This window comes from Oryzias melastigma, linkage group LG24 (assembly GCF_002922805.2).
Source record: "Oryzias melastigma strain HK-1 linkage group LG24, ASM292280v2, whole genome shotgun sequence".
In the NCBI taxonomy this organism is placed as follows: domain Eukaryota; kingdom Metazoa; phylum Chordata; class Actinopteri; order Beloniformes; family Adrianichthyidae; genus Oryzias; species Oryzias melastigma.
The window spans coordinates 17,393,324-17,408,605 of NC_050535.1; the positions used below are offsets into that span (position 1 = coordinate 17,393,324).

A 15,282-nucleotide genomic window follows, 5' to 3' on the forward strand; every position below is an offset into this window, starting at 1 on the left:
GTTCTTAAAAAAACATTTTCTCTCCATTTCCTGTCTTGGGAAAAGTTGGAATATTATTTCTACATTAATCTGTCCTTTTTTGCTGTTTCTGCTGCACCCACTTCATGAACAGAAAACATTTCCCACACTGACCTGGCTGAGCGCATGTGAAGTCTCCCATAGATCCTTTCTCTGCAGCAAACAAAAGCCAGACACTGCAGAGCAGGAGTAGTTTGACTCTGAAATGGCTCAAATATCATCTGGAGTGGTGGTTCTGCAAACAAAAAGTCACAAAGCTGAGTTCAAAAATGCATCTTCGTGTGATAAAACCGTTCACGTGGAGCATTTCATGACCTAAATCAGCAACATTTGGGCTGACCAGGCAGATGTATTTAACTTCAGGGGTATCTTGGAAGGCCGTCCTGTAAAAAGAAGTGTAAGAAAATGTCATTTAAAAAATAGAAAAATATCAAAACATATGTTAAATGACATTTTTAACCAAGTGACCTCATTATCTTGTATATTGCGGTGGTGGCAAATCCTTCTCGTGCCACAAAAAGGTGCAGGAACAATGTATTCAAAGACTGTAAAATGAAACCACATTTAAGACACATTATTTTTTTTAATGTGTATTTAAAGAGCGGGGTTAAATAAGTGACACAAACTGTGCATTGGTTGGAGATGAAGTGTTTGTGCAGGAAGCATTCCCACTGGGCCTGATCCACCAAATCTCCAACGGGATAATCGAAAAAAGGCGGCGTGAGCCACAATCTCCTCCTTCTCATTGACCACAGTCATAGCCAAGTTAGCTTTCTCTCTATAGGGAAGATACAAGAAATATATATGTTTGAATGTAAAAGTAACATTATTTGGTAGCCAATTTATGCTGGCAAAGAAATGTTTACTATATTACACACCAAGCTTTGACATTAAAATACTTTTTAAACACTATATATATATATATATATATATATATATATATATATATATATATATATATATATATATATATATATATATATATATGTTACTAGCCTATATATGTTTGTTTTTAATGTACTATTTGACTTACAGAAGTTGAACAACGTTGACTCTTCCAAAGACTCGACTTGAGGAGTTCATGAGACTCTCAATCTGTTCAATGTCTGTTGATTTACTTCTTCTCACAGCGACATTTTGACGACTTGCGTCCTCAACTTGGCAGCTTGAAGTTTTAGCTGCCATTTCCATAAAGAGAGTTAGGAGAAACAGTCACGATGTACGCAAAAATCCTTTTAAAAAATATACTTTTTTATCGTAAAAGTTAAATATTTCATTTTTTTTCTTTTCTTTTATTTTTTATAAAACAACCTACAAACGAGCTAACACTGTAAAGGGGAAAAAAGAGTCGAACTCGCGTAAACTCTTCTTTTTTACTTTTTTTCCCCGTGGACAGTTGTCATGGCAACTACCACAGCGAGCGGCTGCCCAAATGCATTGTGGGTTATGGATCCCTTCCCGGTTATTTTGAAAAAATAAAATAAAATAAAATAAAATAAAATAAAATAAAATAAAATATAAATAAAATAAAATAAAATAAAATAAAATAAAATAAAATAAAATAAAATAAAATAAAATAAAATAAAATAAAATAAAATAAATTACATTTCACTAGTTTACAAAGAACTTTTTTTTTCAGAAATACTTCTTTGTGAACGCCTAATCATAGATTCGGGGCATTTAAATATATTGTTAATATATTGTGATATATCAATGATTCACGGTATCAGCAAAAATATATTTTTGAAAGGTATGTCAAAGGTGAGAGTTAATTTGTCAATTCATAGCCTGCAATGTAAATTAAATTAAATTAAATTAAGGAATAGAAATACAATTTAATAATTTTCTCGATTTAACAAAAACACTTATTTGTAGACAGCTGATCAGAGATTCACTATATCTTCTAATATATATATATATATATATATTAGAAGTACATCAGAGAAAGCATCATCACTCCGTTTTAGATAAACTCCCGAGTGCAATTACCCTATCTGTCTAACAAAAGAGCTGGAAAGCAACATTTGACTGACTTGGAACTAGATGATAAAAGTCTAATGATATTTATTCACATAAAGAAAACTTTACTTGTCAAAAATCTTGATCTGCGTTGTACACTCCAGTCCACTTGGTGGCGACAGCGCACGTGCGCCTCCAGGCTTCCAGAGGTAGCCAACCGGAAGCTGAAAAAAGAAAAGAATTGTGGGTACTGTCATGGGCGCTCGCGCCGAGCAAGGATCGTGTTATTGTCATTGACTAGTTTTCCTTTTTAGAAACTATACTTGATATTTTAAAGTAAACTTTTGACCTTTTCAAAAGTCAAAATGGCGTCTACCGCTGCTGGAAAACAGCGGATACCAAAGGTGGCTAAGGTAAGTAAAAACGAAATAGAAGAGCTTTTTACTAGCTTCGGCTAAGCTAATGGTAACACTTTTTCTCCGAAGACGGACGATTTTTTGACATTTTTTTTCTCTCTAAATAAACATATGTGTAGAAAGAATACATGTGTAACAAGAGAGTTTGCACATTTCTGCTGCAGCAAACTTTCATTAAGGATGCACAAAACGAAACAAAGCGTGTCCAACACTATACTCTGTAAAAGTAGACAAAAATTAAACATGAGGGTTTACTATGTATCATTAAAATAAAGACATATGGTAATTGTTTCAATAATCTATGGTGAATCTCTAGATCTTTTAAGATCCCTTTGCAAACATGCTCATATTCAAATGTGGAATTGAAATAATAATTATTTAAAAGTTTTATTTAAGGAACAAGATTGTATTTCCATAAAGAACTCGCGCATATATACCATTCACCATTATCATCCCATAACTATTTTACAGTATTTATATTTATTATAAACCAGTTATGTATGTTTAACATTTTCTTTTTTTGTAAAAACGTGATAATTACATGTTGCATCTGCAATGTTTTTATTCTTTGATTAAAGCAACTTTTCTTTTCAAGTTTTTGTTCATGTAAAACAAAAACAAATAGAGATTTTTCCACTACAAAGTAAACTGGAAAGGAATATCTGTAAAGACACAACCTTAAAAAATATGCCTGTTGCCCTTCATTCAAATACAAATATATTTTTTTCAACGAAATGATTAGCTAGGTTAAGCAAAGATTAAAGCTGACGGTTTCAGCTCTCCATTTATGCTGCGAAAGTTTGTCTCCTTTAATTTGCTAGACAAATATTTACTTATGTTTAAACAAAGCTTGTGAAAGCAGTGATCACAAGCAATAGAAGGTTTACATTTGATTCTGTTAGATTATATTGAATTGCTGTCATTTACTTCAAACGTGAATTGAAATAAATGCAAGTTTCTGTTTTTTGTATTTGTTTTTTTTTTTTGCTAAATGGCAAAAGCTCACAAAAACACGTTTTTTAATCACATATCATAATTGTTATGTGAGTGATAATAAAATATTTAATAAGATATTTTTATTCCTTTTAGGGTTCGCTATCAAAGCAGAGTTATTATAAACACTATATGTACATATTTGGACTGAAATAGTATTTTGAACAAGTTCAAGAATCTCTACAGAGAAACCGGCGAATATGGGGCACTTGTAAAGACTGTTTCTTGTGCTTTTAGGTGAAGAATAAAGCCCCGGCAGATGTGCAGATTACAGCTGAGCAGCTTCTGAGAGAAGCCAAAGAAAGGGAGCTGGAACTCCTGCCGCCGCCTCCGAAGCAGAAGATCACCAATTCAGAGGAGCTAAACGATTACAAACTGAGGAAGAGGAAGGTGTGTTTGTGTTGAACCCTTTTACCAGTACTATGTTTTTGACTAAATATGTACACTCGAAAAACAAAATATGAAATGTTTACACTATTTATATATGTAAAATGGTACTTTTTTTTCTTTAGGCGTTTGAGGACAACATCAGAAAGAACCGCACAATCATCAGTAACTGGATTAAGTACGCACAATGGGAAGAAAGCCTGAACGAGGTCCAAAGGTATTTGGTTTGTTTTTATCACAATCTAGACCTCCATTTGCCCAACAGAAATGCCATATGCTGGGATTATTGTAATTTTTTGGTTTAAGTTTTTTACTTTTTAACAACCTGGCATGTCTTTGCCGTCCACTTTCTCTCACCGCTGCTTTCTTTACCTGCTGTCAGGGCCCGCTCCATATACGAACGAGCTCTGGATGTCGATCACCGCAACATCACTCTGTGGCTAAAGTATGCCGAGATGGAGATGAAAACCCGGCAGGTGAATCACGCTCGCAACATCTGGGACAGAGCCATCACCATCCTCCCTCGAGTCAACCAGTTTTGGTAGGATTTTTATTTTCCTCACTTGTGCTGGCAGGTTTTTTTTTTTTTTTTAATAAGTCTCTCTTGTTGAACAGGTACAAGTACACATACATGGAGGAGATGTTGGGTAACGTCGCCGGCTGCAGACAGGTGTTTGAACGCTGGATGGAGTGGGAGCCGGATGAGCAGGCCTGGCACTCGTACATCAATTTTGAGCTTCGCTACAAGGAGGTGGACAAAGCCCGGACCATTTATGAGCGATATATCCTTTTACCTCATTGGGTTTAACACTACAGAATGCTTTATTTAGAGAAACATTCTGAAACAAGTCTTTGAGCTATCACGTATTGGTGTTTTAGGGTCAGTTCCAGATTTTACTACACATTTTCCAAACAAGATGAGGCATTTTGAGACAACTTACAATCAGAATATCAGAGGCTTTTAATACTTGGTCACATTTTTAAAATGGACAAAAACAGCGCAGAATTTCTTGACTCCTCACACTTGTCATGGTTCACCCTGAAGTGAAGAACTGGATCAAGTACGCTCGCTTCGAAGAGAAACACGGCTACATAGCTCACAGCAGGAAGGTGTACGAACGAGCCGTGGAGTTCTTCGGGGAGGACCACGTCAATGAAAACCTCTTTGTGGCTTTTGCCAAATTTGAGGAGATCCAGAAGGAGGTGCGAACGATATAACATACTAATGTGTTTTCATCTGCTCTTCTTTATTCTAATTGTTTGTTTTTCTTCACAGTTTGAGCGTGTTCGGGTCATTTATAAGTACGCGTTGGACAAAATTCCCAAACATGAAGCGCAGGAACTCTTCAAGAACTACACCATGTTTGAGAAGAAGTTTGGAGACCGCAGGGGGATTGAGGACGTCATCATCAGCAAACGACGATTCCAGTATGAAGAGGAAGTTAAGGTAAAGGTGTCAAACGGGCAAGAGAGAAAATATGGTGATCAAAAAGGAATAACTGAAGTCCCTCCGCCCTGCAAAAATCATCATGGAACCCCCTCGTTTTATGCTTTCAACCTTTTTTCCCCCTTGACTTGCCATAACTGCTTATGGAAGTTGGGTCAAAACCAACAACAAGCAGATGATAGAGTTTGACCAAAACAACCAGTTTAGGTTAATTGATTTTTGTGTGTATGGGGGCAAGCAATAATATTTCTAAGAGTGTCTGATTGTTTTACACTCTGCTTGAATATGAAGATTGCTGTCAGTGAGGTAAATTAATGAGTTGTGGCCAAAATGTGAGTCAGGTGTTGTCTGGTTGTGCAGAAATTCAGTCCTGATCTAAAAGAGGACGAGTTCAACATTGGATTCTCAAAATTTTTGTCTTTTTCAGGCAAACCCGCACAACTACGACGCCTGGTTTGATTACCTGCGCCTGGTGGAGAGCGATGGAGACCCCGACACGGTCAGAGATGTTTATGAGAGAGCCATCGCCAACATCCCCCCCATCCAAGAGAAACGGCACTGGAGGCGATACATCTACCTCTGGATCAACTATGCTCTGTATGAAGAGCTGGAGGTCAAGGTTGGTTCCAAAAGCACATGGGAAGGAACTGAATGCTCACCGCTGCTCACTTGGAAAATCTTAAAGCAAACTAGAAAAGTTGCATTGCCTTCAAAAATTTTAGTGTGAATGTTTTTTTGTTTTTTACTGAAGAAATTTACTGTAATTGCTGATGGGATTTGCTGAAAATGCTAAAGCAATTTGCATAATGATGAAATTGCTAAAGGATAAAAAGTTACAGAAATTGACTTAAGTTCAAAGACTTTGTAGAATTTCTTGAAAATTTGAAAAAATTGTGTATAATTTAAAAAGTAGATGCAAAATTAGCCAAAAAAGTGAGTATTTTGCTGGTGTGTTAGCTTACCTCCTAAAAAAAAAAAACCTTAGCAGGTGCCAAATTAGCAAAAAACAATTTAGTGTTGCTTTAAAAAAAAAAAAAAAACTAGCGTAACTCAGAATTAGCCGTAAAAACCTCAGTATATGCCAAAAAAGCTAGCATGTTGCTAAAATACTATCTTAGCTCAAAATTATCCCCAAAATCCTCAATTAGCCAAAAGGCTAGCACACTGCTTAAATATTAGCTTAACTCAGAATTATCCTAAAAATCCTCAGTAGATGTCAAATTAGCCAAAAAGCTAACATGTTGCTTATATACTACCTTAACTTAGAATTAGCCCTAAAATCCTCAGCAGGTGTCAAATTAGCTAAAAAAGCTAACACATTAGTAAAATACTAGCGTGATTCAGAATTAGCCTCAGAAAATCCTCAGTAGATGTCAAATTAGTCAAAAGGCTGGCACGTTGCTAAAATATTAGCTTAACTCAGAATTAGCCTCAAAAACCTCATTAGCATTGATGTCTTAAACATGGTGAATGCTCTGATAGCAATTTTGCATGGGTCTTAAAAATGCATAAAAAATTTAGGAATTGCATGAGAATAAATCGTAAAAAAATGATGAAATATTTCAAAATATGCGTAAAATTTAACAGCACCAAAAGCACACGCATGAATTTCCTGAACATTTTCCTTTTTAATTCCTTTTTAATTGCATAAATTACATAAATTGCAGAAATAAAAAAAATAGCTATTCTTTTAAATGGGATTAAAAAATCTTGTAAATTGCACAAAATTGTAATAAAAACCTAAGGTTTACGAATACCAAAAATGCAAACAATAATGTTCTGAACAATCTGAGACTTCTATGAGATTGTAGAAGTTGCAATTTAGTTTTGACGGTCCAAAAAACGTATGGAAGAAAAATGAAAGAGAAACAGAATCAGTAATAAAAAACAAGTTTGATCTTTTTTATCATCTGACAGGATCCAGAGAGAACGAGGCAGGTTTACCAGGCCTGTCTGGACCTTATTCCTCACAAGAAGGTACATTTTAATATACTTTTGGAACAAAAAAGTGGTCCGTGTGCTGACATTACCAAACAGTGACCGCTGCTTTTGACATTTTCTTTTGTAGTTCACATTTGCAAAGATCTGGCTTCTCTTCGCTCAGTTCGAGATCCGACAAAAGAGTCTGCAGGCGGCCAGAAAGGTTATGGTAAGATGGTGACATCATGCCAAAGCTCTTTGGAAAAATGCTGCTAGATGGCAGAATAAATGTATCAGATTACAGGTGGCTAAAGCTCTGACATTTGTCTAAAACAAGTGAGCAGACGAATAAAAATGTAAACTTCAGCTTTGATTCATAAACTATCCCGGTTAACTTTCAATCAATGAAACTTTGACCTTCATCCTCAGGGCACGGCGATCGGGAAATGCCCCAAGAACAAACTGCTGAAGGGCTACATAGAACTAGAGCTGCAGCTGCGAGAGTTCGACCGCTGCAGGAAGCTCTACGAGAAGTACCTGGAGTTCAGTCCGGAGAACTGCACCACGTGGATCAAGTTTGCAGAACTGGAGACCATCCTGGGAGACGTGGAAAGATCCCGCGCCATCTTTGAGCTCGCCATCGGACAGCCGCGACTGGACATGCCAGAGGTGGGGATTACAGCTCAAAAATAATTAGTATTTTCATTAAGCTGACGCATTAATGCGCGCGATTAACGCGTTATTTATTAATGCAAACTAATCGCACCACTCAGAGCAGAAGTCTCTCTCTTTCCCTTAGCGGTGCAGTCATCCACAGCGTGCATTAAAAGACTTCATTGGGTTATTTTTCCACTTATACCACAGTTATTTACAAAAGAAATAAATATTCAATTGTTCTTTTTAGGGCTGTGAACATTAATGCATTAACGCGCGCGATTAATCAAAAAGAATTAATGCGTTAATATGTAATAATGCAAATTAATCGAAGGAACAGTCCTTTGCTTTAACTCGACAGTTCAGGCTTCCATGGCGTACGTTAAAACATTTAGTCGGGTTTTATCCTGCTTTTAGCATGGTCACTTAAAAAATAAATAAATATTCAATCAGTTTTTAGTACTTTGTTCTCTGTATTTTTTGTGGTTTTGATTACTTATTCACAAAAAAACAACTATTTGATCAGTGGTCCGGTGCCATATTACACAAATACAATTTACCTGTTAAAACATTGCGATTAATCGAGATAAAGCTCAACACAAAAGTGCGATTAATCTTTTTGATATCGTTTGACAGCAACAATTAAAAATAAATGTTCTAAATGTAGTGTTTCGTTTGTGATTTCATATTGATTATTCACAGATACATTTTCAGCAAATATTGAGACTTACAAAAGATTATAGCGATTAATCACGATTAATTTTTTCCAGTTTGCGATTAATTAGTTAATTTTTTTAATCGATTCCTGGCCCTTGTGTTTAGTACTTTAATCTTGATATTTTTTCAGTTTAGATTGCTTTTTCACAAAAAACTAACTATTTGATCAATGGTCCGATGCGTTGTCATGTCATTTAAATTTCATTTTGTGATTATTTGTGATAATAAGTGGTTGGCAAATTCTGTAAATAAAAAAAAATAATCGTAATTAATTTTTCCCCAGGTTTGCTATTAATTAGTTAATTTTTTTTATCGATTCCCGGCCCTAGTTTTTATTTATATTCACCTTATGTTTTATCTTGTTTGTTTTTACTAAATATATCTTCCTTTGTTCCTGATTCCTTCAGGTTCTGTGGAAATCTTACATAGACTTTGAAATAGAGCAGGAAGAGTTTGAAAACACGAGAAACCTTTACAAGCGGCTGCTGCAGCGAACTCAACATGTTAAGGTGAGTGAAAAAGAAAGAATATATGTTTGAAATAAATTCTCGCAATTTAATGTCATTTTATCGTTTTTGAAACTCTACTTTCAAAACTTGATGTTAAGCTGGCATCTTAAGTGTTATTTACCGGCTAGTATCTGTAACTTACTGACTGGTGATTTAAAGCAAGATTCTCCATTTATTTAAATTCTTGGCAGATGGAAGAACATCCTATTTTCCTCCTGCCAAAATGAATTCTTCTTGCCCACATCCTATAAGTTTACTTCAAGTTGTGTTTTCCGTTAACTCAAGAAAGGCTAAATTAAATGTTTTTCACCCAGAGAAAGGACAGCTAAGTGACTTGTTTTCTCTCTAAGGTTTGGATTAGCTACGCCAAGTTCGAGCTGTCGGTTGAAGGACCCGATCGGCTGGCGAAGTGTCGGCAGATCTTCGAGGAGGCCAATAAGAGCATGAGAAACTGCGAGGAGAAAGAGGAGAGGCTGATGCTGCTGGAGTCCTGGAGAGACTTCGAGAAGGAGTTTGGCTCAGACAGCAGCAGAGAGCGAGTCCGGAAGTTGCTGCCCGAGAAGGTCAAGAAGAGGAGGAAGCTGACGGCTGAGGATGGGGTAAGCAAGGAGACACTTCTTTCTTGTTAACCATTTAACTTAAAACTAGGGGTGTGACGATTCAGTCAAGCCACAATTTAAAGTCACGATTTCGATTTATTTTTTTCTCAACACAATGAATTAAAGTTATTTTAAGACTAAATATGTTTTCTTTTTTCCCCTTACATCAAACTGTCTGTTTTCCTACTAACAGAAATAATTAAATACAGATAAACAAGTATACACAATATTAAAATGATCATGAATCCTCTCATATTCGGATCACTCCTCACACGCTTGGCGCAACCCAACCGCTGCGCGTGCACTCACGCGCTATATCCACAAATGACCGTTTACGCACAGCTTGCAGAGAGTTAATAAAAAAGAGAATGGCTCCCTGAAAGGAGTCAAAGGGGAAACGGTCGCGAAGCTTCATCTTCACTCATGACTGTCACGGTAGATTGGTCAAAGTTGCAATAAAAATGTAAAGTTGCAGAGTGAGGAACAAATCTTGGGTTTGCTTGAATTTGTATTAATAGTTTCGATCGCAACATCGCGGAATCCTGGAGGGCTTGACTTGTGTGAAACTTCTAAATGTGAAAAGGCTGCGAGAATTTCCCAGTAGGGAAACGCAGCTGAAGAACATGCAGCCAGTCTGCTACGCGTCCGCATATTCACAGGTGCACCCTCACACTAACAGGTGCGCCTGCACACTCACAGGCACTTCCACACACTCTCAGGCGCGTCTGCACATTACCAGACACTTCTGCACAGGCGCACCCCGTACACTCAGAGACTTCCGCACACTCTCAGGCGCGTTCGCATACTCTCAGGCGCACACACACTCACAGCAAGCCTGCGTGGAGAAATGTCATCAGCTCTGAATTTTTCGATATTTAGGCACAGGCCGAGACAAACCAATTTCTGCCCTGATGATCAATCATGTTGACAAGTTGTTTTTTTTTTCTACCAATTCACAAAGAATCGTTACATCCTTACTATCCTAAAACTATTTCAGATCCTCATAAAAAAGGTACTCGGCAAATAAATAAATGCAAACGTGAGAAATGTTTTTCATCTCGTCTTTCCTGATTCCATCAGTCCGACGCAGGCTGGGAGGAATACTACGATTACATCTTCCCAGAGGACGCTGCCAACCAGCCCAACCTTAAGCTGCTCGCGATGGCCAAGATGTGGAAGAGGCAGCAGATAAACACCGACGACGAGCCTCAAGAAAAAGATCGGAGCGTTGAAGAGGTCACATCACCGGAGAGCGAGGAGACGGATCTCCCCGACAAGCAGGCAGAGGAAGAGCCTGCCAGAAACACGACTGAGACGGAGCAGGAGAAAACGTACGATGACCGAGACGATGAGGACAGCAGCAGCAGCAGTGGTAGTGATGAAGAGGAGGAGGCAAAGACAAAGCAGAGCAAAAGCCCTCAAGAGGACAAAGAGTAGATTTAGTCAGAGCAGACAATGATTTTCTACACTTGTTTTTTTTTCTTTTACTCAGCTCATCTTTATTGTGTCATTCTTATTTGTGTTTTTCCTCAACAAACTTTCATTTAAAATTTATAAGAAATAAAAATGGAAAACTGGAGCATTTTGTACATTCAGTGACTCTCCGACTTTAAAGCACTAAGAAAAAAAAAAGTTTCATTTTCACTATGTACATCGTCACCCAACTAGAGCTGAAATCACAGCAGAACAGGACGAGTCAGAGAGCCACAGTCTACTGTTATTCAATGTCCTCCGGTCTGACTGGGTGTGGCAGCGGGATGATCGACTTCTTCTCCGTGTCTCTGGACAGAGCCTTCCTCATGTCTGCGAAGAGAGAAGTCATTTTAATGTAATGATAAATATTAATATCCAAAAACACGGAAAACGAATGAGTCTTCAAATTCAGTATGTTTTCATCTTTTTATAATAATTTACAAAAGATTGTGGGATTTAGCTGTTATATTAGCAATATGCTAGCTTGTTTGGAAAAGTTGGCATCTGCTGTTTTTAGGCTAATGTAGTTTAGCTAATATTATAGCAACAGGCTAATGTTTCTGGCTAATCTGTTAAGGTTTTATAGGCTAATTTAGAGTTTAGCTTCTATTTTAGCAACAGGCTAATGTTTTTGTCCAACATACTAGCTTTTTGGCTAGATTGGTTTACTGGGGAATTTTAGGCTATTTCAGAGTTTAGCTACTAATATTTAAGCAATGTGTTACCCTTTTTGGCTAATTTGGTTTGCTGAGAAAGTTTAGGCTATTTTGGAGTTCTGCTAGTATTTTTTGCAACCTGGTAGCCTTTTGGCTAATTTCCCATCTACTAAGGTTTTTGGGGCTAATTTAGAGTTTAGCTTAAATTTAAGCAACAAGCTAAATACCTTGCAAAATGTGCATGTTTTGCGGATTTCTAAGCAATTTTACTACAAATTTTTCAGAAATTTAGGTCAACTTTAGCGTTCTTTTATAGTTCAATAATGAAATTTCCAGTCTTTTAGCAAATTTAACATTTTGCAAATAGCTTTTGCATTTTCAGCAAATCCCTTCAGAAATTGAAGTAAATTGTGTCACCATTTTCAGCAAAAAGCTTCAACATCTTTAGTGACTAATTTAGGTAATGCAACGTTTCTAGTTACTAAATATTTTATTTTGATATCATTAAAAATAAGGTTTTTAATATTCACTTCACTAAATAACAGATTTATGTCTAAATTAACACTAACAGGGATTGCTTTTCGTTTATGTTTTAATCTGAATTCAGTCGTAGCTACTGTTACCATAAGCATCTTCATCTGGCTCTCCGTTGCTGGCAGAGTAATACTCGATGACCGTCCTGTAGACGCTGTAACCCAGACGTTTGTACATGTTGACAGCCACCTGGTTGGATACTCGCACAAACAGATCCACAAAGAACCCCCCCTTCCTTCAAAAGGAAAGGAAAATGGTTGTAAAAAAATCATAAAAATCGCATTATAGTTGAAAAGTGTTATAGATACAAACCTCTCGGAGATCTCCTCCAACATCTCCATGAGCTTGGCGGCGAGCCCGAGCCTCCTGAACTCCGGAGCGACCGACAGAGCGGTGACGTGACCGTGCCACTCCTCCCGAGCAACCGATCCCTCTGCCTTCCCCATTACTGCAACAAACCGGTCAAATGGGAAACGAGATGCTTCAACTTCCACTAGAATACCACAAACTATATATTTAGGATGCAAATTTCAACATTTCTCACCAACCACAACTTAGCAGGATCTTACAAAAATAAAAGACTCTTTTGTATTTATGTTATTTTTTGGTATTATGATAAGAATACAATTATTACTTATGACAGGATCGTCTCAATGCAGCAAATGCATTAGGTAGTTTAAATTCAGCAGCAATAATACAAAAAAAGACTGTTTAGTTTTTATAGTTTTTGGTGGAATTTCATAAATTTAGCTATTTATGTAGAAATAATTCAGAGCTTATTAGTGACCCTTAAGGTGTTTTTGGACTATATTGTACATTGAAACAGTTGGCTTTGTTATAATCTGGTGTGTGTGTGAATCTTGAAAAATAGACTACTTCTTAAAATGAAAAACATTTTAATTTTCTTCAACCAGAGAGCCACACGTGACTCCGGAGCCTCCGGTTGCAGACCCTTGATTTAGGACAACAGTTTATTTAACAACATCAAATTTTTAATAACCATGAGGAATATTGTAAGAAACCACAGAAAACTCACTGTAGCCCATCAGTTCACCACCAGGAGCCTCAGCCACGATGAAGTACTCTGGCCAGTGAGCCAGGTACTGCAGGTAAAATGGGATCCCATACTGGAGGTCAAAGGTCAAGCAAACTATTTATGAAAGCATATGGTGAATCAAATCTTATTTATTAGTCAAATTTGGCAATTTAACATATTTTAACATAAATATTTAGATAATTATTAAAATTAAAATATTTTAGATTTTAAATTTAAGAAAATAAAAGCATAAACTCAAAGGGACAAAATAAAGAGGGATAAAAAATATTTTATATGGTTGCATTTTAACGAATGGGGTTTTGTTAGAAGCTTGTCAAAAAGGATACAGTCTCTGTTAAAGGATCCAAATTTCTGTTCAAGAAAAAGACAAGAGCAAAGCAGATTATTTAGAGGCACAGATCGGATTCTTGTGGATAAACATTAATAGTAGCTTTGATTAAATCATGAAAATCACGTCAAAAGCTCTGCACGATGTGTCGAGTACAAAAAAGAAAACTTTTATCATGTATAATAAAAAACAAATTGAAGTTATAGATGTTATAATTTAATGTTTTTAAAGAGGTTCTCTTTAACCATTGACAAATAGACACAGCTTTCATGTTCAGCCTCGAAGCAAAAGGCGAATCTTTTCTCCCGAATGTTTATTTTTCAGAGTCGTAAAGATTCCTTACATTTAAATTGATCAAACAAGCAGGATTGTACTCACATGTTGTTGAATTTGAACAAATCATCGCAGGTAAAGGGTCGCAACGTTGTCATGTTTGCTAACTACAGTAACAGAGAGGAAGAAGGATTTCAATGTAAAAAAAGGTAATGAAAGACTTAGCAGCGCCCTCTGCTGGAAAGACCAGGTACAGCGGGAGTTTTTCATTCTTCTTCGACTATAATTTGGTGTGTTTCCGCCCCCTGCTGGACTGGAGGGTCGATTTTTACTTTTTTTTTTCTTAAACATACAACAATTTACGTTTAAATTAACAAATATCCATGTAAAGATTTTTCAAGGTGAGGATTTAATATACAAGATAATGTATGGCTCTCATGTCAAAATGATATTGTAACTCAAAGACACCTCCTCTATGATTGCAACTGATTGGATTTCATTCCCAAATATTGTTTTCTTAAAATAAGCCCTGACTTTTTGTTTTTCATAAACAATTAGAAAAACACTAAATACTAGAAAATAAAAATGCTTTGAAACGTTTAGATAATGAATTAATTTATTCAATCTAGTGCATTTTACATTTTGTTTATTGATTCATAATTTTGGGTTGTTTTAATACATTAATTTCAATTTTCAATTCAATTTATTTATATAGCCCAAAATCACAAAGAGATTTGCCTCATTGGGCTTCAAAATATAAACAATTGTTAAAAACTAAACAGACTACATAAACTGGTTATCCCTGCCCTTAGACCCTCCCTCCCGGTAAGGAAAAACTCCTAAAAAAACCTGAGTCAGGAAAAAAGAAGAAACCTTAGGGATTCCCACATGAAGGAGAGATCCTATCCCAGTTATTACATTACAATTATGTCATTCGTTTATTTTTTAATTTTATATAATATTTTTTTGTTTCCTATGAAACTTTTAGATAATATATCAGTTCATTCAACCTAGGGCCTTTTTACTTTTTATTTATTTATAATTTTGGGTTGTTTTAATACATTGCAATTATTGTATTTATTTATTTTTAAAATTTATATGTATATTTTTTTATTGTCTTATTGGCTGCTCAGACTTTATTATTGTATGTTGCTTGTAAGATGGTGCAACGCCCTTTGTTTTGCAATATGTTCATTTTCAATGTGACATTTAATGTTGAATTTGTTAATGAAAGAAATACTTGCAAATGTATAATTTCTGATTGAGTAGACCCCGCACTTTATGTTCTTTCTTTTTTTCTTTAATTGATTATCCCTGTTTTATATTGTTCTGACTAGTCTGA

At 36.1% G+C, this 15,282-nt stretch overlaps 3 protein-coding genes across 6 annotated transcripts in view; 1 reads left to right on the forward strand and 2 right to left on the reverse strand.

Annotated features, from left to right (window-relative positions):
• The window catches only part of cfap61 (cilia and flagella associated protein 61), a gene marked incomplete in the record, with an annotated part of 34,112 nt that extends 31,945 nt beyond the window's left edge, over nt 1–2,167 (reverse strand). The window contains 6 exon segments of one of the 4 annotated variants that reach the window (XM_024290699.2): nt 133–253; nt 334–401; nt 487–563; nt 645–796; nt 1,052–1,196; nt 2,107–2,167. In XM_024290699.2, the coding sequence (XP_024146467.1) occupies nt 133–253; nt 334–401; nt 487–563; nt 645–764 (386 nt within the window). 4 annotated transcript variants of the gene reach the window in all.
• Nucleotides 2,168–2,205: 38 nt separating this feature from the next.
• On the forward strand, nt 2,206–11,236 carry crnkl1 (crooked neck pre-mRNA splicing factor 1). Its single transcript, XM_024291503.2, has 14 exons — nt 2,206–2,390; nt 3,624–3,776; nt 3,899–3,990; nt 4,156–4,314; nt 4,389–4,555; nt 4,798–4,976; nt 5,050–5,220; nt 5,648–5,839; nt 7,138–7,197; nt 7,289–7,369; nt 7,570–7,809; nt 8,919–9,020; nt 9,371–9,619; nt 10,700–11,236. The coding sequence occupies exons 1-14, from the start codon at nt 2,343–2,345 to the stop codon at nt 11,054–11,056; spliced, it is 2,250 nt and encodes a 749-aa protein (XP_024147271.1). The 5' UTR covers nt 2,206–2,342; the 3' UTR covers nt 11,057–11,236.
• On the reverse strand, nt 11,092–14,401 carry naa20 (N-alpha-acetyltransferase 20, NatB catalytic subunit). The gene is made up of 6 exons (XM_024291504.2): nt 14,046–14,401; nt 13,666–13,690; nt 13,319–13,409; nt 12,595–12,730; nt 12,372–12,517; nt 11,092–11,422 (listed from the first exon to the last, which is right to left on the reverse strand). The coding sequence occupies exons 1-6, from the start codon at nt 14,096–14,098 to the stop codon at nt 11,337–11,339; spliced, it is 537 nt and encodes a 178-aa protein (XP_024147272.1). The 5' UTR covers nt 14,099–14,401; the 3' UTR covers nt 11,092–11,336.
• Between the last annotated feature and the right edge of the window lie 881 nt (nt 14,402–15,282).

Bases quoted from the DNA above. Each gene is read 5' to 3' on its own strand.
- naa20 (XM_024291504.2), bottom strand. From the start codon at position 14,098: ATGACAACGTTGCGACCCTTTACCTGCGATGATTTGTTCAAATTCAAC. The intron at 13,691-14,045 runs GTGAGTACAATC...TTTCTTGAACAG, and splicing joins TTGTTCAAATTCAACAACAT to AAATTTGGATCCTTTAACAG. The intron at 12,518-12,594 runs GTTTGTATCTAT...TTCCTTTTGAAG, and splicing joins TTGGAGGAGATCTCCGAGAG to GAAGGGGGGGTTCTTTGTGG.
- crnkl1 (XM_024291503.2), top strand. From the start codon at position 2,343: ATGGCGTCTACCGCTGCTGGAAAACAGCGGATACCAAAGGTGGCTAAG. The intron at 3,991-4,155 runs GTATTTGGTTTG...ACCTGCTGTCAG, and splicing joins AGCCTGAACGAGGTCCAAAG to GGCCCGCTCCATATACGAAC. The intron at 7,198-7,288 runs GTACATTTTAAT...TTTCTTTTGTAG, and splicing joins ACCTTATTCCTCACAAGAAG to TTCACATTTGCAAAGATCTG.